Source organism: Balaenoptera physalus (assembly GCF_965194825.1).
Source record: "Balaenoptera physalus genome assembly, chromosome: 4".
NCBI classification, from domain to species: Eukaryota; Metazoa; Chordata; class Mammalia; order Artiodactyla; family Balaenopteridae; genus Balaenoptera; species Balaenoptera physalus.
In genome coordinates this window covers 75,072,838-75,100,141 of record NC_138891.1, presented here as the reverse complement: position 1 = coordinate 75,100,141, position 27,304 = coordinate 75,072,838, and the positions used below count along the sequence as shown (strand labels likewise).

The window sequence follows — 27,304 nt, the reverse complement described above, 5'->3', positions numbered from 1 at the left end:
AGAATTAACCATTTTTCCATGTATTTATTTACTCATTTTATTTCTTCTTGTGTGAATTATATGTGACTGAATGGTTTTAATTAGTATTTCCAATACTAATAACAAACCAAGCTGAATGGAACCTTTCAAAATATCCCTGTTGGATGAATAAGGAAAAAATTTCCAGCTTACTCATGATATAGCTTGCCTTTGAGAAAGTGGATGGATTTTCAGCAAATAATTCTAAATCTGTGGTTAAAGAAAATAATTTCTAGATGCTATCTCACAGGCCTTTACTGAAAAACATATCAGTAGGTTATTAGAACCTGTACCCCTGTAATTTCAGGATTATGTATCATGTTACCTGTTTCAAACGTTAGAAGTATTGCAGGTATTTGATAAAAATCAGATGAGTGGGTGGATAAATGGATGTTGGGTGCATGAAGTTAGTGTTCCTCACACCTTCAGCCTAATAACACAAGTGATACATAAATACTTTTTAATGAAAAATTGGAAACAGTACAGAAATATATAGATTTTCAAAAAGCGAAAGCTTTCTCAATCACTCCCCTTTCCAAAGATTTCTTCCATATTCTTTTCCTTTCATGTACATATTGTGTATGTACCTAAATACTTACCTGTTTTTAGTATTTATTTATATTTAGTTTTGACATAAATGGGATCATACTATATATGTTTTTCCAGACTCAGTTTTTTAAAAGAATTTACTTTGTCTTTAATGTTTTCTTTTTTTTTTATAAATTTATTTGTTTATTTTTGGCTGTGTTGGGTCTTCATTGCTGCGCACGGGCTTTCTCTAGTTACGGTGAACGGGGGCTACTGTTCGTTGCGGTGCACGGGCTTCTCATTGCGGTGGCTTCTCTTGTTGCGGAGCACAGGCTCTAGGCATTCAGTAGTTGTGGCACGTGGGCTCAGTAGTTGTGGCTCGCAGGCTCTAGACCTCAGGCTCAGTAGTTGTGGCGCACGGGCTTAGTTGCTCTGCGGCATGTGGGATCTTCCCCGGCCAGGGCTCGAACCTGTGTCCCTTGCACTGGCAGGCAGATTCTTAACCACTGTACCACCAGGGAAGTCCCTGTCTTTAATGTTTTCTAAGGCAGTACAATTGCTATATAATATGCCATGAGGGGGTTATACCAAAATTTAGGTAACCATCCTTCTGTCAGTGGACATGTCTCTAAGTACATGGTATATGGAAATGCTATTCATTTTTGTAATATTGTTCTAGATTCCTTATGTCCTCTCATATTAGTTTTAATGTTTTTCAGTTGATTCATTTGGATATTCTAGGTAGAAAATCTTATTGACTGTAGATAATAACAATTTTATATTTTCCCTTTCATTATTTATATGTCTATTTCCATTTTGTGGCTTATTGTACAGATAGAATGGCAAGTGTAATGTTTAGTAGTAGTTGTAATAATAATGTGGCACTGTTTTTCTATTCTTGGTTTTAATGATGTTTCAGTCAGTATTACACATGAATTCATAGTCATGCCAAGTTTCTCATGTGCAAGCTAGGGTTCCTTGGGAAAGAATAAGACCCTGCAACTTAGAATGGGAACACCTGGTTGGACTCAGATTTATGTAATTGACAATTTATGTAATTTATGTAATTTATGTAATTGACTTGAACCCCCAAGTCACTGTAAACCTCTCTTGCCAGTGGAAGTAGCCTGCCCTCCTATGTCTGAGATTAGTCTTCCTTTCCCTGAAAACCCTGTGATAATAACTTCATCTGAGGCAGATGCCTTGAAAAGGGATGCTCATTCTCAAGACCTACTGCAATCACCCCTTTTGTCCCTGGATCCATCACTAGGGTCAAATCTCAGCAGATTCCAGGTTGATAGATAACTCAGATAACTATAACTCAGAAGGAAATAGCTTACACTCCAAAAGAATTACAAGACTTTACTGATACATACTGACGGAAACCCAGGGGATATGTATGGGAATGGATTCTAAGGGTGTTAGACCAAGGAAGGTGGAGTATAACACTATTACACATGAATTCATAGTCATGCCAAGTTTCTCATGTGCAAGTTAGGGTTCCTTGGGAAAGAACAGGACCCTGCAACTTAGAATGGGAACACCTGGTGGGGATGATGGACTCATGGAGTGCCAGAGGACATGTGGCAGCACTTAACTACCAAAGCGAAGGTGGACACGATTGCCATGGAGGGCAGCAGAGAGGTACTGGTAATTAGAAAGCCTTTGCCCACAAGGATGTTTGGCGATGACTAATTAATTGTGGTATCTCTAGGAACAAAATTGATGGGCAGCCTGATAAAGCATTACTTGATCTATATAACAGAAAAAAAGTCCAAGTCTAGTTGCCAAAAACCTGATTTGAGTCACCACAATGAAGAGTCAAGGCCTCTCATCCAGTTTCCAGACTAAGTAAATTCACAGACCCAGAGCCCCTTGATTGAAGGGAGCAGGTCCCCCTGAGGATGAACTCTGCAGCACTGCTGCAAGTAATGCAAGTGAATCTTCCTCCAAGCCTTACCCAAGGGACCTGGGGCTACTTATTAGAGTGACTATGCACTGGAAAAAAGGAAATATCCAGACCTTTTGAGATTACTAAACATTAGCTCTGAATTGATGCTAATTCCTAGGGACTCAAAACAACACTGTGGCCCCTCCTCAAAATGGGGGATTATGGTGGTCAGGTGATAGATGGCGACTTAAGTCTGATTTGCTCTGGGCCCACCTGTTCTGTGGATACACTCTGTGGTTATTTTCCCCAGTTACTGAACATAGGATTGGAATAGACATACTTGATAACAGACAAAATTTCTACATTGGCTCTCTGATTCATGGAGTGAGGGCCTTTATGGTAGTAAGGGCCTAGTAGAAGTCTCTGGAACTTCCCATCCCTACCAAGATAGTAAATCATAAGCAGTGCTGTACCACTGGTGTAACTGTAGAAATTAGTGCCAACATCAAAGGCTTCAAAGTGGAGGTAGTGACACTTGTCACATCCCCGTTTAACTCAGCTGTTTGGCCTGTGCAGTTGAATGATCTTGGAGAGTGACTGTTTACTAATGTAAATGTAATCAGATGGTGACTCCAATTGCAGCGACTGTTCGAGATGTAGTATCTTTACTGGAGAAAATCTTCAACGGCCACTGGTACTTGGTAGGCAGTTATTAACTTGACTAAGGTCCCTGTCTCCAAACTAGTTTCGAAAAAACTGCAGAAGCAGTTTGCTTTTACCTGGCAGGGCCAACAGTACACCCTCACAGTCTCGCATCAGGGCTATGTCATTTCTCCTTTCTCTGCCATATTATGGTCTGCAGAGATATTGCCTGCTTTGACTTTCCACAAAACATCATGTTTCACTGCATTAGGCAGTGAAACATATGTTCACTGCATTATGTTCACTGCATTATGGTGATTGTATCTGATGAACAGAAGAAGCAAGGATTTTAGATGCCTTAGTAAGACATGTGAATTAGAAGGTGGGAAGACAAACTCTATTTTTGGTACTAATTCTGTATCATTATGGTCCAGTTAGGTGACAGAAGCCACATCAGTATTTTGAGCAGGGAACACTTAACAAAAGAATCATTAACTGGTAATAAGGAATTGGCTACAAAGGAGGGATAAAAGAGAACTCTAGGGCTAAAGGACAGTATGCAAGGAAGGAATAAACAGATGTTTGCTTTGTTGCCCTGGGTGAAGCTGGCAAGCAGGGAACTGTGGACTGTTTGGCAAGCAAGAATCCTTCTGCTGTGTCAGCAGGACTTGGTGAACAAGTGCCACTGAATGTCCCACACCCATGCCACAGTCAGCTGTGCCCCTGAAACAAAAGAGGAAGCACACTGGAACCAAGGAGAGAAGCTCTTCTGTCGTGTCCCTCTGGCGCCCTCTACTGACAAAGCTTCACATTTTGCCAGCTTGCAAAACAAATGTTTACTGCAAGCATCAAGTTTCACAAAGTGGGTCAGTGAAGGATGATTTGGAGCTGAGAGGATGGTGATTTGATAATTGGCACAAATGGGGATCGTATGACGTTTGCACTGTAGGTTTATGGGAGGTAAACCTTATCAAGTTAATAAAGTTTCCTTTTAGTCATATATTAAGTTTTTTTTTTTCTTCTTAATCGGGAATGAGCATTCAGATTTATGAGATTGATTTTTTTTTTTAATCCATTGAGATGATATCTTTTTCTCTTTTAATATGTTAATAAATTAAAACATATTAATAGATTTGTTGATGTTGAATCATCTTAAATTTGGGGGATAAATCCTACTTGTTCATAATTTATTATTCTTTTACTAGACAGAATTGTAGATTTTTATTTTGTATTTATATATTCCATAAATGAGATTAACCTATAGATTCATTTTTTGGTGCTTCTTTGTTGTATTGTGATCAGCTATGCTAGCTTGGCAGTTTGAATTGGGAAGTTTTTCATCTTTTTATACTCTGAAACCTAAAAAATAAAAATAGAACAAAATAGATTACTATTTGTTCCTTGAAACTGGTAAATTCAGTCATAAACAGTCTTGCTGAGTATCATTTTAAAGGAGATATTTGGCTCCCTTTTCAATTTTTTAAGATGATTACTGATGTCTTTACTTAAAAAAAAACTCTTTTTTGAGTCATTTTTGGTAACTTATATCTTCCTAGAAAATAATCCATTTCATCAAAACATTCATTTCAAATTTATTAGTATAAACATGTGATCTATAGTCTCTTACTGTTTAAATTTTTCTCTTATTTCTGAAGTTATCTTTTTCATCCTTTATTTTCAAAAATTTGTGTCTTCTCTCCCATTTTCTTGCTGAGCTTTGTCAAAGGTTTGACCATTTTAATGGTCTTCATAAAAACCATCTTTTGGTTTTATTGAGCAAATCTGTTTTGTTCCCTGTCACATTGGTTTTTGCTTTAATTTTGGGTAATTATGTTCATGTATTATTATTTATAAGTATTTAATTATATAATTACTATAATTATGTATAATTATTTTCTTTGAGCTTATATTGCTAATTTTTGTCTAGTTTCTTAAATACTCAATTCATTTATTTTCAAATTTTATTATTCTCTTTTTAAAAAATTTTTGTTTGCGTTGGGTGTTTGTTGCTGAGCACAGGCTTTCTGTAGTTGCAGTGAGCGGGGGCTACTCTTCGTTGTGGTGCGCGGGCTTCTCATTGCGGTGGCTTCTCTTGTTGTGGAGCATGGGCTCTCGGCGCATGGGCTTCAGTAGTTGCGGCACGTGGGCTCAGTAGTTGTGGCTTGCGGGCTTAGTTGCTCCGAGGCATATGGGATCTTCCCGGACCAGAGATTGAACCCATGTCCCCTGCATTTGGCAGGCAGATTCTTAACCACTGAGCCACCAGGGAAGTCCCTTATTTTCTTGTAAATGCATATAAACCAACATTTTTCTGAGTACAGTTTGAAGTTTTAGTAAATAATGCTTACATTGTCATTCCTTTCCAAATAATTTGAAATTTATTTATTTTTCCCTAACATTTTGAGTGTTTCCAAATATACACAAAGTTGAAAGAATTTTACAGTGAATGCCCCAAAGCCCATCTTCTAGTTATGATTCTACCATTCACATTTTATTATTCTTGCTTTATCACATGTCTGTACATCCTTCCTCCATTAATCCATCTTACCTTTTTTGGGCCTTTAAAAGTAAATTGTAGGCATCATAATTTTTAGTTTACAATTTGTTATTTCCTTTTTTTGTTATTATTATTATTTTTTGTTATTTCCTTTTTAACCCTAGTTATTTAATAGGGTTGTTTTTTTTTTAACATCTTTATTGGAGTATAATTGCTTTGCAATGGTGTGTTACTTTCTGCTTTATAACAAAGTGAATCAGTTATACATATACATATGTCCCCATATCTCTTCCCTCTTGCGTCTCCCTCCCTCCCACCCTCCCTATCCCACCCCTCTAGGTGGTCACAGAGCACCGAGCTGATCTCCCTGTGCTATGTGGCTGCTTCCCACTAGCTATCTATTTTACGTTTGGTAGTGTATATATGTCCATGCCACTGTCTCACTTTGTCCCAGCTTACCCTTCCCTCTCCCCGTATTAATAGGGTGTTTTTTAAATGTCCAAGTGGTTAAAGTTGGAGAGGAAAGAGTGTAGGCTGTCTTTCTATTGCTCACAGCAATGCTTTGACCTTTACACTCTTACTGTCTTCCATTATGGTCTAGGAATGTGAAATATAAGATTTATGCTTATTGGAATTTGTAGAGCTCTTACTTGGGCTTCATATATGCTCACATTATATGAATATTTCATGGGTATTTTAAAAGAATGTTTTCTCTGTTAGGTAAAAAGTTGCGGAATTGTCTGTTAGTCTGGCTGTCAAATTCTTCATATTGTTATTTATTTTGGTCTACCTGAGCTATTAATTTCAGAGAGGTGTGATAGTCTCCTAAGGTGATTGTGGATCTGTCAATTTCTTACATTTCTAATTTTTTCTTTATATATTCCAAAAATATGTAATTAGAATATAAAAGTTTATAACTGTAATATCTTCTTAATAAAGCTTGCCTTTTATCAGTTTAAAATATCCCTTTTTGTCTCATTTAATTATTCTTGGCTTGAGTTCTGTTTTGCCAGATATTAATTGCCAAACCTGCTTTCTTTTTCCTTTGATTATATTAACTGTGGTTTTTATAAATAGCTCATAGTTGGATTAAAAAAATCTGAGAGGTTTTTTTTTTGATAGGGGAATTTACTCCAATTAATTTTATTGTGATTTTTCATTTGTTTATACTTAATGTTTCCATATTATTTTATGTTTCCTGCTTTTCAAGCTTTCTAGTTGTTGCTCTCCTTTTTTTAATCATTATTTTATTTTATTTATTATTTTTTTGGCTGTGCTGTGTCTTCGTTGTGGCGCCTGGGTTCTTCTTTGTTGTGTCGTGCGGGCTTCTCTAGTTGTGGCACGTGAGCTACAGATCACGCGGGCTCAGTAGTTGTGGTGCGCAGGTTTATTTGCCCCGCGACATGTGGGATCTTAGTACCCCAACCAGGGATCGAACCCGCGTCCCCTGCTTTGGAAGGCAGATTCTCATCCAATAGTGGAATTGATAGAATTTTTATTTCTTGATTTCCAGCTTTCTAGTGCAAACTTCAATTATTTGCATACCACTTTCCTGGTTTTGTAATATCTGCATACCACCTGTATTACTACTATTTTCTAGTTAGTTATTCACCTAAACAACTATATCAATTTATTTTCAGTTAAGATAGTATTATTGCTATAAAAGGAAAGCCAGTATCATTTGCTGTAAATATAAATTAATGTAAATAGAGGTACAAGAAATATCAGATGATGTTATTACCTTTCAGCCAGCTCCTCCTGCCTGCCTGGAGCCTGTTCTCTTTTTTTTGATTAAAAGAAAATGAAAGTGTTAAGATTTAGAAAGATGTTAAAGACACGATTGCAGCAAACAGACAGGCTCTAAGTTAATCAGAATCATGGATTGTGATTGATTTTTTAAAAAATCATGTTTATGTACCATCTAAAGGCTCCTCTTAATGTCTCATTCTTGAGGTACATGCTTCACGAGTCTGTCATACATTCTTTTCTTGCAGTGGTAACCCTTAAACATTTAACTTTGTTCTTTCTGTTAAATCTGATCAATATCTCTATCTACTTGCCTTTATTAAGGCAAAGCTTTTACTTACCTCTTCTCTTCCTCTCCTACATCCCATGTTGAAATCATTCATTATATATTTCTATTTTACAGATGATAGAACTGAGGCTTTGGAGAGTTGAGTAAACTTGTTTGAGTGCCAAAGTTGGGAGTTGAGCCTAGGCAATCTGCCTTCAGAGCCTGTGCTCTTTCCACTAGACAATACTGCCTAATTTGGGATTTAGTTCCAGATTATGATTTATTACTAAAAATTTATGACATATAGCTTAAATATACATTTTACTATTTCTTATTCATATCTCTTTCATTTTATTTTGCTAAAGTATATCCTTGAGGGACTTCCCTGGTGGTGCAGTGGATAAGACTCCGTGCTCCCAATGCAGGGGGCCCAGGTTTGATCCCTGGTCAGGGAACTAGATCCCACATGCATGCCGCAACTAAGAGTTTACATGCCACAACTAAGGAGCTGGTGAGCTGCAACTAAGGAGGTGGCGAGCCTCAACTAAGGAGCCCGCAAGCCGCAACTAAGACCTGGCGCAACCAAATAAATTATTTAAATAAATATATTAAAAAAAATAAAGTATATCCTTGAGTAACTCTTTCAGAAAGACCAGGTATATTTCTTTCTTCCCCTCACATTTGAATGTGAGGCTGGCTAGGAATAGAATCTTAGATTCACATTTATTGTCTTTTAGAATTTTGAAAACATTGTACCCTTCTCGACTATTATTTAGTGTTGGCAATCAAAGAGATGTCTGATGCCATTCCTATCCTTCAGAATTTCTACCTACCCTTCATTCCTTTCCTCTTCACTGCAACTTCTCTTATCCAGACACGTGGAAGGCCCTTTTCCCCCCGTTTTATTTACTTATTTATTTTATTTTAAAAAATATTTAAATATTTATTTATTTTGCGGCATGCTGGATCTTTGTTGCAGCATGCGGGATCTTTAGTTGCAGCATGCGAACTTCTTAGTTGTGGCGTGCATGCGGGATCTAATTCCTTGACCAGGGATCAAACCCAGCCGCCTGCATTGGGAGTGTAGAGTCTGACCCACTGGACCACCAGGGAAGCCCCCCCGCCTGTTTTCAAATTGATAAGAACACACACAAAGTACACAAATATTAAGTATATAGTTTGATGAGTATGGCTAAGCACCCCTGTAACCACCATCCGGATAGAGACACAGAGCACATTTACAGCATCCCGGAAGTCTCCCTCTTGCCCCATTCCCCAGCAACAAACTAACCCTCCCCCCAAAAGTAACTACCATTCTGACTTCTGTCACTATAGAAAAGTTGTGCTTGTTTTTCAACCTTATGTAAATGATTTCATACAGTACATACTGTTTTGTGTCTGGTAGAGCCATATTTTAATGTTTTTTTCCAAGTAGAAACTTGAGGAGAAGCTAGAGTTCTGGATGGAGAAATTTGATAAGGACACAGAAATGAAACAGAATGAACTAAATGCTCTCAAAGCTGCTAAGGCCAGTGACTTAGCACACCTTCAAGAACTTGCAAAGACGGTAAGGAAGCAGAGTCTTAATACTGTTAAGGCAGAGCACTGAGGAGTGGGTGGTAGCTAAGCAACAGTAGCTGGGGGATACTATTTTTGGTCACAACGTGGTATGCCTGTAAACCACTAGGATTCTTTCGTGATGATGATGATGACGTCCTCGTTGATGGGGACATTAATAATAGCAGCAGCCGACACTTTATATTGCTTAATCTGTCCCGGACACTTTTCTAGTATTTTACATATATAACTTATTTAACCCTCCCCAAACCCCTTGAGCTAGATAATGTTTTTATTTCTACTTTATGACCTCTGGAGATAATTTATAAATGATGATTTATAAAAAGCTTCTGATTATGGTTTCATCATTGAATAAATGTAGAACTTCTCAAATTTCTCTTTTAAAAGATGGCTGCTATTTGTAGGTATACATTCTATTAGTTTTAAAAAATTAATTATTTTGATGTCATTAGCCACACATCAAGTTAGTATTTCATTTTTTTTAAAGGAGAGGGCAATTTTTTAAATTAATTAATTAATTATTTTTTTGTTGCATTGGTCCTCGTTGCTATGCGCGGGCTTTCTCTAGTTGCGGCGAGCAGGGGCCACTCTTCATTGTGGTGTGCGGGTTTCTCATTGCGGTGGCTTCTCTTGTTGCGGAGCACAGGCTCTAGGCGCACGGGCTTCAGTAGTTGTGGCACGCGGGCTTCAGTAGTTGTGGCTCATGGGCTCTAGAGCGCAGGCTCAGTAGTTGTGGCGCACGGGCTTAGTTGCTCCGCAGCATGTGAGATCTTCCCCGACCAGGGCTCGAACCTGTGTCCCCTGCATTGGCAGGTGGATTCTTAACAATTGTGCCACCAGGGAAGTTAAAGTTTTATATTAAAAATACAGGGCTGGGGAGTTCCCTGGTGGCCTAGTGGTTAGAATTCCAGGCTTTCACTGCCATGGCTGGGGTTCAATCCCTGGTTGGGAAACTGAGATCCCACAAGTCATGTGGTGCAGACATAAACATAAAAAACAAAAAAGCTGGGCTGGCTGGGCCACAGCTTAGTGAGCAAGTCCTGTAACATATGATTGATGTCTACTTTTGCAGATAAGGGAATATGAACAAGTCATCATTGAAGATCGTATAGAAAAGGAGAAGACCCGGAAGAAGATAGAACAGGATCACTTGGAATTAAAGAGCAGCTTAAAGGTAGAAAACTGGCACCTTGGTAACTGGCATCTTGGGGCTTTTTCAATTCTGTAGCTGGCCAAACACTGAGGAGTGCAGAGCAGCTCTCGTTTATTATCACACGTGGAACAGGAAATCTGTGAGGAAGCGTGGCCTAATAATTGGACTTTGCCAACACACGGTCCATGGTGCAGGGAGAGAGTTAAGAGAAAAGGACATGCCCCCAATTTTTAATCCAGGAAGGAAGAGGTGGTTAGCAGTGGAAGCAAAACCTAGAACTTGTGCCCAGAGGTCAAACTTACGAATACTATTTCTAACCAGAATAGCTCTTAAAGGAATTCTTTTTAATATACTACTGCTTCTTAAAATCCTATTTGTAAGTCAGTCCAGGCTATCTGCTAGGTTCAGATAAAGAGCTGTTTTCAAAAAAGGTGAAGGTGATTAAGTAGCAGTTCAGAAAAAAAGAGAGAGAGTTTTATATCAACTTGTGTATATTAGTGATGATGAAACTGGCAAGTCAGATTCTGGGAAATATTTTCAAGCCAGAGTAACATCAGCTGGACTAAAACTGTAGTTTTGACAATTGCCCTTCTCTCTGAAAGAGGAGTATCTGCTGAGACCCTACAGTGTGCAAGCTGTGGTTTGGGATGTATATTAGGGGGTGTATTAAGATAGTAAACTTTGAAGTACATTCAGGACCAGGTATTTAAACCCAAACTTGAGCTTTCCATTAGGAGTCAGATGTATAGTTAGCAAGTATTTATTGAGCTTCTCTGGTGTTTTCTATTTGTCAGGATTCCTCAATTTAGAGCAAAACTGTAAGAGGTAGCTGAAGACCATTTTTGTTTTCTTTTCATTAGTGGATTTGCTCCCAGTCTTTGGAGCTTAATCTGATTTGAAAGTAGACCAGACTGTATTTAGAACAGTTGTGTCTAATGACTAAGATATTCAAGGGAGCTAACTAAATCCTTTTTGAAGGGGAGTTTTGATCCTTTCATCAATCATTAGAGATTGAAATGCACCAGGAAACCTACTGAAATCACTAGATTATCTGTACATTTTTGACTGAGTGCTTGCTTTTGCCTGTGGTCCAGGTAACTAGCATCCCTTTTGGATCAAATGGTTGTTAGATTTGGGAGACTTGGATGTTCATAACGAGCAGCAGTACAAGGGACTCAGGTTTCTAAGTGTAAAGGAAAGGTAGGCCTAATCAGATCCCTTTTCTTTATTTTTACTCCTTGAGAACTTCAGAGTCCAGGACTTAAGCTCTGGGTCCTGCACAACAGGCAAGCATTGCTCTAAGGATAGCATGCTTGGCCACTTCTGTGTCTCAGAGGCCATCTTCACAGAAGTTAGTTTATGAAGAAACAATCCCCTTATGTAGAAAGAATGCAACTTGTCAGACATACTACAAATTGTACCCGCTTCCCTGTCCTCTTCCAGCTCCAGGCCTGGTGGCGAGGCACTGTGGTACGGAAGGAAATTGGTGGTTTCAAAATGCCCAAGAAGGACAAAGATGACGGCAAGGATTCAAAAGGTAAAGGTAAAGGCAAAGACAAGGACAAGCGGAGAGGCAAGAAGTGACCAAGTTATCTTCTGTCTTTTCTGCTGGTGTTCTGGAGGTGGGAAGGAGGACCTGAAGGGAGTAAGAAACATCTTTTACCATCACATATAACTCATCTACAGGTTGTTTCTTATTTGGACATTCCCAGGTGAGGCCTGGTTATACTAGGTCACCTTGACTGTTATACTAGTTTTCAAACCCTGAATTAGGATTATACTGTGGATTCAGAGCTTCTTCATAACTTGAAAAAAAAATTGCTGGGAAGAAATATTTCTAGGAGTCTTGTGAAGATTCCTCTTGCTCTTTCTCACCAGAAAAAGAAGTACATAATCCTAGTTATAGTGATACATTAAAATTTCAGTAATTCCTGTAATGTCTCTGATTCTGACTTTATTCAACTTGCCTATAGTGAAAAATGGCACTTAGGAGCAGAGTGTCATAAATGACACTCCTTTTTTTTTTTTTTTTTTTTGGCATCTCATTTATTTTTTTATACAGCAGGTTCTTATTACTTATTTTATATATATTAGTGTACACATGTCAATCCCAATCTCCCAATTCATCTCACCACCACCCCCACCCCCGCTTTCCCTGCTTGGTGTCCATGTTTGTTCTCTACATCTGTGTCTCTATTTCTGCCTTGCAAACCAGTTCATCTGTACCATTTTTCTAGGTTCCACATATATGCGTTAATATACAATATTTGTTTTTCTCTTTCTGACTTACTTCACTCTGTATGACAGTCTCTATATGCATCCACGTCTCTACAAATGACCCAATTTTGTTCCTTTTTATGGCTGAGTAATATTCCATTGTATATATGAACCACATCTTCTTTATCCATTCATCTGTCGATGGGCATTTAGGTTGCTTCCGTGACCTGGCTATTGTAAATACTGCTGCAGTGAACACTGGGGTGCATGTGTCTTTTTGAATTACAGTTTTCTCTGGGTATATGCCCAGTAGTGGGATTGCTGGGTCATATGGTAATTCTATTTTTAGTTTTTTAAGGACCCTCCATACTGTTCTCCATAGTGGCTGTATCAATTTACATTCCCACCAACAGTACAAGAGGGCTCCCTTTTCTCCACACCCTCTCCAGCATTTGTTGTCTGTAGATTTTCTGATGATGCTCATTCTAACCGGTGTGAGGTGATACCTCACTGTAGTTTTGATTTGCGTTTCTCTAATAATTAGTGATGTTGGGCAGCTTTTCATGTGTTTGCTGGCAATCTGTATATCTTCTTTGGAGAAGTGTCTATTTAGGTCTTCTGCCCATTTTTTGATTGGGTTGTTTGTTTTTTTAATATTGAGCTGCATGAGCTGTTTATACATTTTGGAGATTAATCCTTTGTCCGTTGATTCGTTTGCAAATATTTTCTCCCATCCTGAGGGTTATCTTTTCTTATTGTTTATAGTTTCCTTTGCTGTGCAAAAGCTTTTAAGTTTCATTAGGTCCCATTTGTTTATTTGTTTTTATTTCCATTACTCTAGGAGTTGGACCAAAAAAGATCTTGCTGTGATTTATGTCAAAGAGTGTTCTTCCTATGTTTTCCTCTAAGAGTTTTATAGTGTCCAGTCTTACATTTAGGTCTCGAATCCATTTTGAGTTTATTTTTGTGTATGGTGTTAGGGAGTGCTCTAATTTCATTTTTTTACATGTAGCTGTCCAGTTTTCCCATCACCATTTATTGTAGAGGCTGTCTTTTCTCCATTGTATATCCTTGCCTCCTTTGTCATAGATTAGTTGACCATAGGTGCGTGGGTTTATCTCTGGGCTTTCTATCCTGTTCCATTGATCTATATTTCTGTTTTTGTGCCAGTACCATATGCTCTTGATTACTGTAACTTTGTAGTATAGCCTGAAGTCAGGGAGTCTGATTCCTCCAGCTCTGTTATTTTCCCTCAATATTGCTTTAGCTATTTGGGGTTTTTTGTGTCTCCATACAGATTTTAAGATTTTTTTGTTCTAGTTCTGTAAAAAAGGCCATTGGTAATTTGATAGGGGTTGCATTGAATCTGTAGATTGCTTTGGGTAGTCGAGTCATTTTCACAATATTGATTCTTCCAATCCAAGAACATGGTATATCTCTCCATCTGTTTGTGTCATCTTTAATTTCTTTCATCAGTGTCTTATAGTTTTCTGAGTACAGGTCATTTACCTCCTTAGGTAGGTTTATTCCTAGGTATTTTATTCTTTTTGTTGCAATGGTGAATGGGATTGTTTCCTTACTTTCTCTTTCTGATCTTTCGTTGTTAGTATATAGGAATGCAAGAGACTTCTGTGCATTAATTTTGTATCCTGCAACTTTACCAAATTCATTGATTAGCTCTAGTAGTTTTCTGGTGGCATCTTTAGGATTCTCTATGTATAGTATCATGTCATCTGCAAACAGTGACAGTTTTACTTCTTCTTTTCCAATTTGTATTCCTTTTCTTTTTCTTCTCTGATTGCTGTGGCTAGGACTTCCAAAACTATGTTGAATAATAGTGGTGAGAGTGGACATCCTTATCTTGTTCCTGATCTTAAGAGGAAATGCTTTCAGTTTTTCACCATTGAGAATGATGTTTGCTGTGGGTTTGTTGTATATGGCCTTTATTATGTTGAGGTAGGTCCCCTCTATGCCCACTTTTTGGATAGTTTTTATCATAAATGGGTGTTGAATTTTGTCAAAAGCTTTTTCTGCATCTATTGAGATGATCATATGGTTTTTATTCTTCTATTTGTTAATATGGTGTATCACATTGATTGATTTGCATATATTGAAGAATCCTTGCACCCCTGGGATAATTCCCACTTGATCATGGTGTATGGTCCTTTTAATGTGTTGTTGGATTCTGTTTGCTAGTATTTTGTTGAGGATTTTTGCATCTATACTCCTCAGTGATATTGGTCTGTAATTTTCTTTTTTTGTAGTATCTTTGTCTGGTTTTGGTATCAGGGTAATGGTGGCCTCATAAAATGAGTTTGGGAGTGTTCCTTCTTCTGCAATTTTTTGGAAGAGTTTGAGAAGGATGGGTGTTAGCTCTTCTCTAAATCTTTGATAGAATTCACCTGTGAAGCCATCTGGTCCTGGACTTCTGTTTGTTGCAAGATTTTTAAACAGAGTTTCAATTTCATTACTTGTGATTGGTCTGTTCATATTTTCTATTTCTTCCTGGTTCAGTCTTGGAAGGTTATACCGTTCTAAGAATTTGTCCATTTCTTCCAGGTTGTCTATTTTATTGGCATAGAGTTGCTTGTAGTAGTCTCTTAGGATGCTTTGTATTTCTGCGGTGTCTGTTGTAACTTCTCCTTTTTCATTTCTAATTTTTATTGATTTGAGTCCTCTCCCTCTTTTTCTTGATGAGTCTGGCTAAAGGTTTATCAATTTTGTTTATGTTCTCAAAGAACCAGCTTTTAGTTTCATTGATCTTTGCTATTGTTTCTATTTCATTTATTTCTGCTCTGATCTTTATGATTTCTTTCCTTCTATTTACTTTGGGTTTTGTTTGTTCTTCTTTCTCTAGTTCCCCTAGGTGTAAGGTTAGATTGTTTGAGATTTTTCTTGTTTCTTGAGGTAGGATTGTATTACTATAAACTTCCCTCTTATAACTGCTTTTGCTGCATCCCATAGGTTTTGGATTGTCGTGTTTTCGTTGTCATTTGTCCCTAGGTATTTTTTTATTTCCTCTGATTTCTTCAGTGATCTCTTGGTTATTTAGTAGTGTATTGTTTAGCCTCCATGTGTTTGTGTTTTTTTACATTTTTTTCCCTGTAATTGATTTCTAATCTCATAGCGCTGTGTTCGGAAAATATGCTTGATATGATTTCAACTTTCTTAAATTTACCGAGGCTTGATTTGTGACCCAAGGTGTGATCCATCCTGGAGAATGTTCTGTGTGCACTTGAGAAGAAAGTGTAATCTACTCTTTTCGGATGGAATGTCCTATAAGTATCAATTAAATCTATCTGGTCTACTGTGTCATTTAAAGCTTGTGTTTCCTTATTAATTTTCTGTGTGGATGATCTGTCCATTGGTGTAAGTCCCCCAATGTTATTGTGTTACTATTGATTTCCTCTTTAGCATTAGCATTTGCTGTTAGCATTTGCCTTATGTATTGAGGTGCTCCTATGTTGGGTGCGTATATATTTATAATTGTTGTATCTTCTTCTCGGATTGATCCCTTGATCATTATGTAGTGTCCCTCCTTGTCTCTTGTAACATTCTTTATTTTAAAGTCTGTTTTATCTGAGTACTGCTATTCCAGCTTTCTTTTGATTTCCATTTGCATGGAATATCTTTTTCCATCCCCTCACTTTCAGTCTGTATGTGCCCCTAGGTCTGAAGTGGGTCTCTTGTAGACAGCATATATATGGGTCTTGTTTTTGTATGCATTCAGCCAGTCTATGTCTTTTGGTGGGAGCATTTAATCCATTCACATTTAAGGTAATTATTGGTATGTATGTTCCTATTACCATTTTCTTAATTGTTTTGGGTTTGTTTTTGTAGGTCCTTTTCTTCTCTTGTGTTTTCCACTTAGAGAAGTTCCTTTAGCATTTGTTGTAGAGCTGGGTTGGTGGTGCTAAATTCTCTTAGATTTTGTCTGTCTGTAAAGCTTTTGATTTCTCCGTCAAATCTGAATGAGATCCTTGCCAGGTAGAGTAATCTTTTTTTTTTTTTAAATTAATTAATTTATTTATTTTTGGCTGTGTTGGGTCTTCGTTTCTGTGCGCAGGCTTTCTCTAGTTGCGACGAGCAGGGGCCACTCTTCATCGTGGTGCACGGGCCTCTCACTATCGCAGCCTCTCTTGTTGCGGAGCACAGGCTCCAGATGCGCAGGCTCAGTAGTTGTGGCTCACAGACCCAGTTGCTCCACGGCATGTGGGATCTTCCCAGACCAGGGCTCAAACCCATGTCCCCTGCATTGGCAGGCGGATTCTCAACCACTGCACCACCAGGGAAGCCCCAGGTAATCTTGGTTGTAGGCTCTTCCCTTTCATCAGTTTATCATGCCACTCCCTTCTGGCTTGTAGTTTCTGCTGAGACATCACCTGTTAACCTTATGGGAGTTCCCTTGTATGTTGTTTTTCCCTTGTTGCTTTTAGTAATTTTTGTCAATTTGATTACTATTATGTCCCGGCATGTTTCTCCTTGGGTTTATGCTGCCTGGGACTCTCTGCACTTCCTGGACTTGGGTGGCTATTTCCTTTCCTGTGTTAGGGAAGTTTTCAACTATAACGTCTTCAAATATTTTCTTGGGTCCCTTCTCTCTTTTCTCTTTCTGGGACTTCTATAATGTGAATGTTGGTGTGTTTAATGTTGTCCCAGAGGTCTCTTAGGCTGTCTTCATTTCTTTTCATTCTTTTTCTTTATTCTGTTCCATGGCAGTGAATTCCACCATCCTGTTTTCCAGGTCACTTATCCATTCTTCTGCCTCAGTTATTCTGCTATTGATTCCTTCTAGTGTAATAAATGACACTCTTATGAGCAAAAGTGGTGTTCAGTAGGAACTACATGATGACGTTTATCAAGTGTCTAGGATAATACATACACAATAAAGTTTTAATAAAGGTTGGTTCCTGCCTGCCTTTTAAATTTATTATCACTTTACTGTTTTTATGGGGGGGTTGTCACATGGAACATATATCTTATTATTAGCTGCTTCAGCTCCTTTTCTGGGAAATAGGTATGGATATAAATGATAAATACAAGACAGAAATGAGATGTCAGGATATACAACCCACACATAGGAAAGACAGGGGACACAGGTCAGCAGGGAGATGAGTTTGGAGATATTGCTGAGACGTGAGACAGTAGGGCCTATACCTGCTTTGCTTACTCAACAACTCTCACCTTATGGGGTATTAAGACTAAAAGAGGTAAAGCATGTGAAAATACCTAATCTGTGACTGGCACATAAAGCTGATTGTCATTCTCTCTCCTGCTAAAAGAGAATGAGCCCATTGGGTCATTCTTGCCTTGATTAATCAGAATAGAATGTCTTGGAATGCTAAAGCTCTCCCTATAGCACAGTTGGTAATTTCTGAGAAAAGTCTTCCAAATGGGTCACATATATTTCAAAATTAAGCCTTATATCTAACTCTAAATACTGGACAGTACTGATATGTACACTTCCTTAAAAAAGTATATTTTTATCTGAAGGAACCAATATGAGGACCCAGTTTCTAGTGATGTTCCATCAAAGAATTTACCCTTTTATTTTTGCCAAGGAAACCATGCTTTAGGTATGAACATTTTCAAATCAGCCTTTATTTCATGCTATTGAAGTGTTGTCTTTTATTTTAATGTCAATGTGTAAAGTGGCATACAGGCAATTTAAAATAACATACATGATACTGACATATTTATTCTTAGAACTTATGCATTATATTTACAGACATACAAATATAGGACAATGTTTTACAAAATCTTTTACTAATTACATGTTTACAACATTTTCAGAAATAAAATGAAATATGCTGTAAACCACCTTACTGCAATATGTATATAAAAACGTTTCTGAATATCCATGTTCTCCTTCATTTCTATAACCATTTAAGCGCTTAGTTTTAAAAAATTCATCATACTCGTCAGCGTAGTCATACATCATTAGTCACTGCTGGGCTTTTATCAAGTAGAGAAATCAGACTCCTTGATTAGCTGTGAGGCTGTATTTTCAAAAGCTATTAAGGAAAGTGACCTACTACTACTAAGTGTCCTACTCTATTCTAGTCAAATACAAAGCCCTTCCTCCCATGAGTTGTTTCCAGAGAAAATTGGTTTGGAGTGCTAAGCAAGTATGAGATTGAAAGCCCAGAAACCTGCTGACTTAAAATCTCCACTGTTAGCAGAGACCCTAGTGGGCGGGCACTTAGCCTTTTCTTCATTCACTCTTCAGCGCTGGGAAGGTCACTGCTTCAGTAGGAAGTTCATAAATGGTCAGGTGGAACTGTAACAAAGTCATCTTCATCTTATGTTAGAGTCTAGCAAGGCTAAATATTAAATTTTCTTTCCAGTTAAAAAAAAAAAGGTATATACAAAACACTGAGTACAAAAATTTTCCAACAAAAACATAATGACTTGTTTTGCATCTTGACACAGAAAAGACATTCAATATATCTTATATTTTTCTTTCATTATCAACCAAAACTGTAAACAAATATTTTCTAACTATTCAAATATAAATTTGAATTAGTCTGATAAAAATATATGAATAAGGTTTCATGCTATGTATAAAATCTGAAATAAGTTGAAAATTCCAATTATTCCTATGGGGAAATTAGTCACAAATGTCCCAAATGTTGCATTATGTATGCTGACTGGGATTATTCCTTGCAACTATGTGACAAATAGTCCTGTCCTTTGCTGAGTTTCATTTCAAATGGCTGTCTATAATTTGGAGATTGTACTGAGGTTTAATGTTGACTAGAAGTAAAAATACCTAGAGTTTAAAGATATACACAGCTAAATTCTAAACAAGTCCTATGATTGGTGGGTCTGTTTGGAACTGTAAATATAATGGGGTCTGGCTCTAAGCACTTAAAACATATCTTACTTTTGTTTTGTAAGGACCCTGAAGGATTGGGCTTTGAGCTCAGATGTTTTGTGTTATATAAGTTTAAACTGTGACAACAAGGAGAAAACATTATTTTGGCCAGATACTCAACATGATTTTATCCAGATTTACTTTCAGATGCTGCTACATGATAAAACGAGAGAACATTATTCTTAAATGCATGTACTGGTAAAGAAACCCCAGAACAGTTAACAACAGGAAAAAACCTAGATAACTAGTATCTTCACTTACTCTATTTACTTGGTTTATAAAGGCAGTGAATACCAGAAGATATCACTGACAACTAAAAGGGTCTCAAAATATAGGGGAAGAAAGACCCAAGTGGCTTAGACTTGAATTAGGGCTCCTGGTTTTGTGCTGTCTGAGCCCTTGGGCCCTTTTACTGCACCCATAATTGAGTAAATAAGGCACTGGTTGGGGAGCTAGATGGCTAGATGAAAAGACAGCAAGCTGTTTTTAAAACGCCACAAGTGCTTTACCTCAGCTACGGAAATTGGCAGTTAGCTGAAAGAAATGTAAGAAGCTTGGCTTTTCCTGTATTTTCATAGTCTTCTGTTATTTGGGGAGCTGGAAGTGCATCTGCTGTGACTGGAAGGTGTTCGCAGGCCCAGGTATCCTGGGAGCAGCTCGCAGGGGAGAAGGGGTGAGCTCAGTGAAGTCAACACACAGGATGCAGAGTGCCACAACCTACCAGCCTAAAGATCTGGACCCTGTGTGCAGAGTGCTTGATTATAATGTTTAGATACTAGTGGGATGACACATGGAACCATCCTCTGAGTGGTGGTGGACTGGAGCTGGGGGGACGCCTAGGACACTGGCCTTAAATGCAGCGGTATCTGTTTCATTGTTTTACTAAGCAAAATCTAGACCTTCTACATTATTTTTATTTTACCTTGGACAGAACAGTCCAAGTAGTCATAATAGAGCTGAAAAACACGGTGAAGTCATTACTCCCCCCAAATTATACAGATATCTAGCTTGGAACAATGGTTTCCACTACATGAAACACCTGGAATGTTTGTTGAAATGCAGATACCCAGGCCTCACTCTAGACCAACCGAGTGAGAATCTGTACTTTAACAAATTCTCCAGGAGATTCTAATGAACAACCACATTTAGAAACTAGTGGATTCCACAGGGCTTGCAAACAGGGAAAGATAACAGCATGGCTGTGCCTTCAAGAGAGACAAACATCATTCTGAGAAGATAGTCTTCAGTATGTGAAAGAGCCTACTCTCTAGAAAAGCACAGCCAGGTTAGGCTTCAGTGTTGGGTTCTCAATAATGACAGAATTAAGTTTCATTTGTGAAAACCAACCGTGTCTTCATAAACAATTCAATTCAAATGGATATAACCTCCCCTAAAATGGAGAAATGAAGCAAAATATTCCTGTTAGGAATCATGGAAACAGTCCCTTTTAAGAACACGTAAGCGCTTTGTTAAGCAGACGGCTCACAGCAGCAGTCACGCTGTCCTGTTTCGTTTTGGCCAGGCCAACGCCCACGGTGCTGGGAGTCCTTACACAGCAGATAGCTGGTGCTGCTGCTGCTTGGGCGGGGCAAGTTCCAGGAGGGCCTGGACCGTCAGTGCAACCTGGCTCAAACCTTTCTCTTCTAAAATGTGGAGAGGCAAACATAATTGCTCCTGAAATGGGACAATGTAACATAAAAACAAACAGAAGAGAAAAGAGGATGAACATCACAGAACTGAAAAGAAAAAATAAGCATCTCTTCTCTCCCTCATAATAATGAACTGAGATACGAGAAGTCAGTACCTGTAATATGAGTTACACAGAGATGGTACCTGACACTCACTGTCACTTTTTTTTTTTATTAATACATCTAAAAGTACATACAGATCATTTTGAATATTAGAAAATGGACAAGTTACATACACTTTTACACACAACAGAAGATAAACATACTACTATGGAGTAAAAGCAGAATCCTTCACCCCTGATAAATAAAAGAGCAATGCAGATCAGTAAAATGAGGCAGGTGAAAATAGAAAAACAATTCCAAGTTACCGGATGGCTGAAGCCTAAAGATATAACATTGTAGGAGAAAGCGCTTTGGAAATTACAAACCATAGGAATGCAAGATAGTTTCATGCCATAACTCAGACTGCATGAGAGAGGAATGCTCTCTACATTATAGTCCTGACTATGAAAATCAGGGTTCTCAGACCAGGCAGGGATCACAGGAAGAAGCTGAAGTATATCCTTGAGATTTAGAAGTATTTGAGAAAATTTCCCCTACATTGGATAATTCATGGAAGGCCCAGTTTGAATTACTTAAAAACTTGAATTACAGATTTTAAATAAAGAAATCATATTTGAAAAAGTATTTTATATTCTGGTATTTAATGGATTAAATTATGCTGGAGAACTATGATGTGAGCTTAGTCAGGAACATATTAATTAACATATTTGAAAATCATTTACATGTTTGCTTAAGCAAATTAAATTACTTCCATCTTGTTTATTGCCTCATTAATGTGTTTGGTTAATCCTTTCTTGTAAGACAAAAAGGCATATCATAAGAATAACATCTATCATTGATTAGATGAAAGAAAGAAGAGGTTACACTCAAAGGAATCAAAGTGGAATTCTGGTTCTACTGAAAAAGAGACTATACATACTTATTAAAGAAGATAACTGGATTTTTCTCAGTTTTTCATTGGCACTTAATATATTATTAGGAAGTTTACAAAACCAGTTGCAATAAAAAATATAACAAGTATGTTTTATGAACCGTTATTGGTACTTGTGCTTCTTAATCACTTTCTTTTTATTTAATACTTACCTTGATAAAACAAGGTAAATGGAATCTTTTGATCTTATAAAACTAGCAACTTTGTATAAATCTTCTGAGTACAATTGAAGTACAGATTAACTATACTTAAAATGAACCTGCAGGGTGTTTTACTCTGGGGGGAGACATATTTCCTCTGACGCCGATTCCTTGATCTCCATTTTCAGGGGTGCCCTGTGACCTGTAAGCCCGTGGCTTACACATTCCCTCAGTGGCTTATGCTTTCCAGATGCACATTTACCTTCTAGCTGGCTTAGAGGGAACTCTGTTCTGAAGAGAATGCACCATTACTCCCCCAAAACCACACAAAACACCATGTGTTTTTTTTAAAGGGACAGAACTTCACAAAACTGAATGATCTCTGATTCAGAGACATCTTAAGAACAAAAAAAAACCTCCCCCCAACTCCAAAAGGCACTACTGCTGTTTTCAACACAGTGTTCAATGTTTCAGCATTAAAAGTAAAAGGTTTTTAATGTGTTAAATAATTTTCCCATTTAATATGAAAGAAAACCAAAGCAATCAGATCCTCAGATTGACTTCTACAACATGATATGTTCCTTACAATCTTCCTTCATACATGAGTTCAGTTGTCCAATTTTCTTAACAGAGTTCAGAGATTCCTGAATGTCCAGAAACACTATTTATGAGAACCAGAATCTGAATGCAATTATAAAGTACTTTCAAGCATTAAGGCTAGCAGCTAATATACTAAGCATTCTGAAAGAGGCATTCATTGCCTTGGGTACAGAACAGAGATTGCTGCCTAATACTTTACCTGCTACTGTTCAGATAAAATCTCCTCAACAGCCTATCAAATATAAGTTCACCTATTAAGATGGTTCAAATATATTGGAAATTACATAAATTCCAATTTTAAATTCTAAATAGGATTCTAGAAGTGAAGTTAAAGATAACAAACATAATAAATGTGCAGACAGGTGCCTACCCCTGAAAGATCAGCTCCAGATAATTTGCTTGTGTACTGTTTCCAATGTACACAATGGGCTCAGAATAGCAATCTAGGGACCTACATTATCTTTGTACTGAACATTCTGATCAAATTAAAATTATTAAGATTAAATGGCCAGTGCCTTCCAGATGTCCAGAGAGCAGATGCTTATTAGGTGGACTTGTGCCTACCAATAAAGACAGATTTCAGGATTTCAGGGCACAGCTCAATGCAGAGATCTAAGTGACCAGGTGCTCCCCAGAACAGAAGGGGTACAACTGTTTCCACATGAACAGCTGTTGAAAAGTTCAGCAACTCTTAATTTTAATACTTCTCACAATTTCCACACTTAAGTTGTGTTGAGGCATGGAAAGAAGGCCAGATGGAAATTTTATTATGCCATTTGGAAATAAAGCTCTAAGTCATATTTTAACAACAGGCTCAGGATTGTATTAGTAGACCCTGCTCAGCATTTATGATAAGAGAAACAAGGCCACATATAGGCCAGGAAAATGGACAAATGAGCAGAAGAAAATATACTGGTCTTTCTGCTCTTTGCTAGCAATCATAAATGCTCCCTAACGTGATGAGCTGTGCATCTGGACACACAAGGAAAGGATTTACCTACTTTATCGGTTAGCTCTTTGATGGCTAACCAACTTAAAAAAAGCACATATGTAAATACTTTTGAATGAGAAACAAACCTCCTTTACCAAGCACAGGAATGAGGTGGAAAAATCACTGGAATGCACGTTCGGCTAAAGGGGGAAGATCCAGTAATAAAGCATACAGAGAGTTAACATTAAAGTACAATAAAATGCCACAAAACCCAAAAGCTGGATAGATAGAGAGACAAAACTGGATTCTTCTGAATGTGCCCCAAGAGAAAGTAGTGTTTCAACAGTTCTTTTTACGCTGAGGTTTAGCTGAAGGATGTCAGAAGGGGAACAAAGATTGTCCTGTCCAAAGTGTGAGCAGGAAAGGAAAACAGAAAAATAAAGTCAGTGGATCAGAAATACAGATTTGAGTATAGAATTCAATATGATCATCTCAGTCATATTCAAAGAAACATATCCTATAACATTTTTTATTATGATGAATCAAAATGCTGAAAAACAAAACCACAAAGAATCCTCTATGTGCTCAGCTTGATTTTACTACTAAATAGCAGAATAAAATTGTTGGCGATTAGCATGAACATTCAGGATAAAATGAACAGAGGTGGATGCTGACTTAATGGTTATGTGAGGCCTGAGAGTGGTTGAGTGGGTGAGGCAACCTCTTTCTCGACTCATTCTTCCTTATTAACAAAAAATAGGCCAGAAAGCAAGGACAAAACCTGGGGGTGGGCTGAGGAGAGGGAAGTTTTCGGAGAAAGCCAGGTGAGTCAAGAAGGTTCAAAGAATGAAGAAAGCATAATAATCAGGGGAAATTTATTACTTGGAAGTCAGGTGTACTGAATGGCTTGGTGTTCCTCTAAAAATCAAGTCAAGTCCATCTTAACAAGTCCTGTTTGCTAATTGTACAAAATGAATCTAGAGATGTAATGGGCCTTAGAGATCATCCAAACCCTCTAGTTCACAGATTAAGAAATTAAATAAATAAAAGCATTACTGGACTTGATAACAGGAAAATATTCTTTCACACATAACATATAATAACTCCAGAACATAAGATATCAGACTCAAACAGAAGTTTTTATCACCAACTATAGTTTTTTGAATGTAACATATATTTAATAAAAGCATAATAATAAAGAGACTATCCATATGCCCAACATTATTGGAGGTTTTTAACAGTCACTTTATTCTTCAGTGTTTCATTCATAATTTAACTTGTAAACATTTAAAAAGTTATACTGAGAAGGGAAATCATTCACCTTTATACATGTTTTCTGGACAGAAGATCTGATAAATTTTTCAATATTAAGTTTTATGTTATCTATTTTCAAAAGTGATCATTATTACATCACTGATTTTATTTACAAGTTAAACATAGCAGGTGGTCATGTTTAGGTAAAGGTCATAATGCCCAGAAGTAGGGGAGAACAAAAGAAGAAGAGGTATAGGTTTCTTCTTCCCTCCCATGGCAGAGGGACCTGAGAATGCTAGTTTAAACCTACAAGTTTGTATTTATTCATTTTCCTTCATTTTGTTTTAGGCAAATGATCAACTGTTTTAGCAGAAGTAGCAGCATAACAGGAACCCATCTAAAAGTGTTAGTGATGGTGGTGGTGAGACTTGAGTGGAAGGCAGGAGTGGAGAAGGAAGAGGTGGCCCATGTGGAATGTCCACTTACTCTTTCTGGTGGGGGAAAGGGAGGGGAAGGAGGATGTGGCAAGAACTCCAGTCTAAAACCACCCTGGAAAAATACCCAGTCTTTTTTTTTTTTAGTACCCAGTCTTTTAAAATTGTATTTTTTCTATCTCCTGCCTTCAAATAAATACTGTTAACCATTGCTTGGCAAATGATGGAATAAAGTGCATGCTTTAAAAGGCACACTGTTTTTGATTTTGTTGACCGATGGCAGTTATATTCTAAAAGAATTTCAATGTATCGACTTTAAATCTGAGACAGATGACAGTTCTGTAAAGCCCAGAGTACATGTACAAGGACTGTAAGAAGTCCTTTACAGGTTTGACATAGGCTAAGTGCGCCAGCACGTCTTGCCGTGTGGGGCCGTTTTCAGCACTCTTCTCTCTAGGTATGTGGTGCCTCTTTTTAATCACTCGTATTTTTCTTCTGGTTCCCATTTCCTGCACCAACCTATGCCACATTCTCTTGTTCAAAGACACTGTGCTATGGAACTGGGGCAGGTACTGGGCATGCTTGTGATGGTCAGGTAGGATCATCTCAAGTAGGCATAAGGGAAACACTGAATGTTAGAGTGTACATGTGAATATTAGAACCTGCCTGTTAATATGCAGAAATGTATGCCATTTATCTAGAAACCTTATTAATGCTCTCAATATGTTTAAAAATGGTTAGTTCTAAAAGAGATGATGAGCCTTCAGAAAACAATATGATATAAAGGCAATACATTTGCTTTGAATTTGTCCACAGAAACAAAAAAGATCCTTACTAACTATCACTAAATATAAATTTCAGTTATTTTATAACTCAGCTTAAATAAAATGCAAAAGAAAAAAGTAAAAAATAAGTAGTAGAATCACACTCTACTTAATAAAAGGAGAAAAAACACTCATGGGAATTAACACTGGCTAGTGCAGCTGCTCTGTGGAGCTGGGCTCTCTTCCACTTTGTGAAAGAGCTGAAAGGGAAAGGTGTTCATTGGACAAGTGATGCTTTGACCTTCTCAACTCATGTTAGTTAAAGAGAGGAATGGTGAACTGGGTAAAACGAGTCATTATCAGGAAAAGCCGTTGGGACAAGGGCTTAACTTCGAGAGAAATAGTGGACTTGTTGAGTCCAGGGGCCAATACCGGGTTTCTGACAGCTAATTAAGAAGGTGATAGAAAAGTGTCATGTTTTTCTCCTTGAACGTTGGACAAAATATGGTGACATGAACTGTAATGGTTGTAGTTAATGAAAAAAGTATCAAATGGCACCAGTTTTTATTTCTTTAAATTTATCTATATATGTCACTATATGTAATATTTTTTAAGAGTGCCACACTTAACATAATTGTTTTTTAAAGGGTAAAAGTTTAACTACTTGTATTATTAAAGGGCAATAAAGCTCTAACTGAGGAACCTGGAGGCAAAAAATCTCAAGAGCAGGACAAGTGACTAGAAATGGCCTCTTGTGTGTTCCGTTCCAAAGAGCTTAGTGGAAAACTGGTAAAGTCTGAATAAAATCTGCAATTTAGTCAACAGCACTGTCTACGTGTTTATTGGTTTGGATGACATACTATGTTTACATTTATGTTAGATGTTAACAGTCCAGGAACCTAGGTGAAGTGTATACAGTATCTCTCTGTGATATTTTTGCAACATTTCTCAAAGCCTAAAATTATTTCAAAATAAACATTTTTTAAAAGCATTAAAGCAAGTGTTAAAAAACTGAAGCCGACTGAAACATTCTTAGTCTGAGATGCACTTATTCTGAAGCACAGACTCTACTGTGTATGAAGTT

General features: G+C 37.6%; 2 protein-coding genes across 20 annotated transcripts in view; one reads left to right on the top strand and one right to left on the bottom strand.

Annotated features, from left to right (window-relative positions):
- Positions 1-27,304, top strand: part of DRC9 (dynein regulatory complex subunit 9) — a 67,803-nt gene that overhangs the window by 27,364 nt on the left and 13,135 nt on the right. For 2 of the 3 annotated variants that reach the window (XM_082458673.1, XM_082458672.1), the window contains exons 9-11: positions 9,026-9,157; positions 10,241-10,342; positions 11,765-18,898. In XM_082458673.1, the coding sequence (XP_082314799.1) occupies positions 9,026-9,157; positions 10,241-10,342; positions 11,765-11,905 (375 nt within the window). In that variant the 3' untranslated portion in view covers positions 11,906-18,898. Of the gene's footprint in view, positions 1-9,025; positions 9,158-10,240; positions 10,343-11,764; positions 18,899-27,304 lie in introns of those variants that run through there. The other variant, XM_082458674.1, reaches the window with a different exon arrangement.
- LRCH3 (leucine rich repeats and calponin homology domain containing 3) overlaps positions 18,120-27,304 on the bottom strand; it is a 119,899-nt gene continuing 110,714 nt past the window's right edge. For 11 of the 17 annotated variants that reach the window (XM_082458570.1, XM_082458555.1, XM_082458568.1 and 8 more), the window contains one exon: positions 21,188-24,169. In XM_082458570.1, the coding sequence (XP_082314696.1) occupies positions 23,969-24,169 (201 nt within the window). In that variant the 3' untranslated portion in view covers positions 21,188-23,968. Of the gene's footprint in view, positions 21,090-21,187; positions 24,170-27,304 lie in introns of those variants that run through there. The other 6 variants (XM_082458560.1, XM_082458566.1, XM_082458558.1 and 3 more) reach the window with 1 other exon arrangement.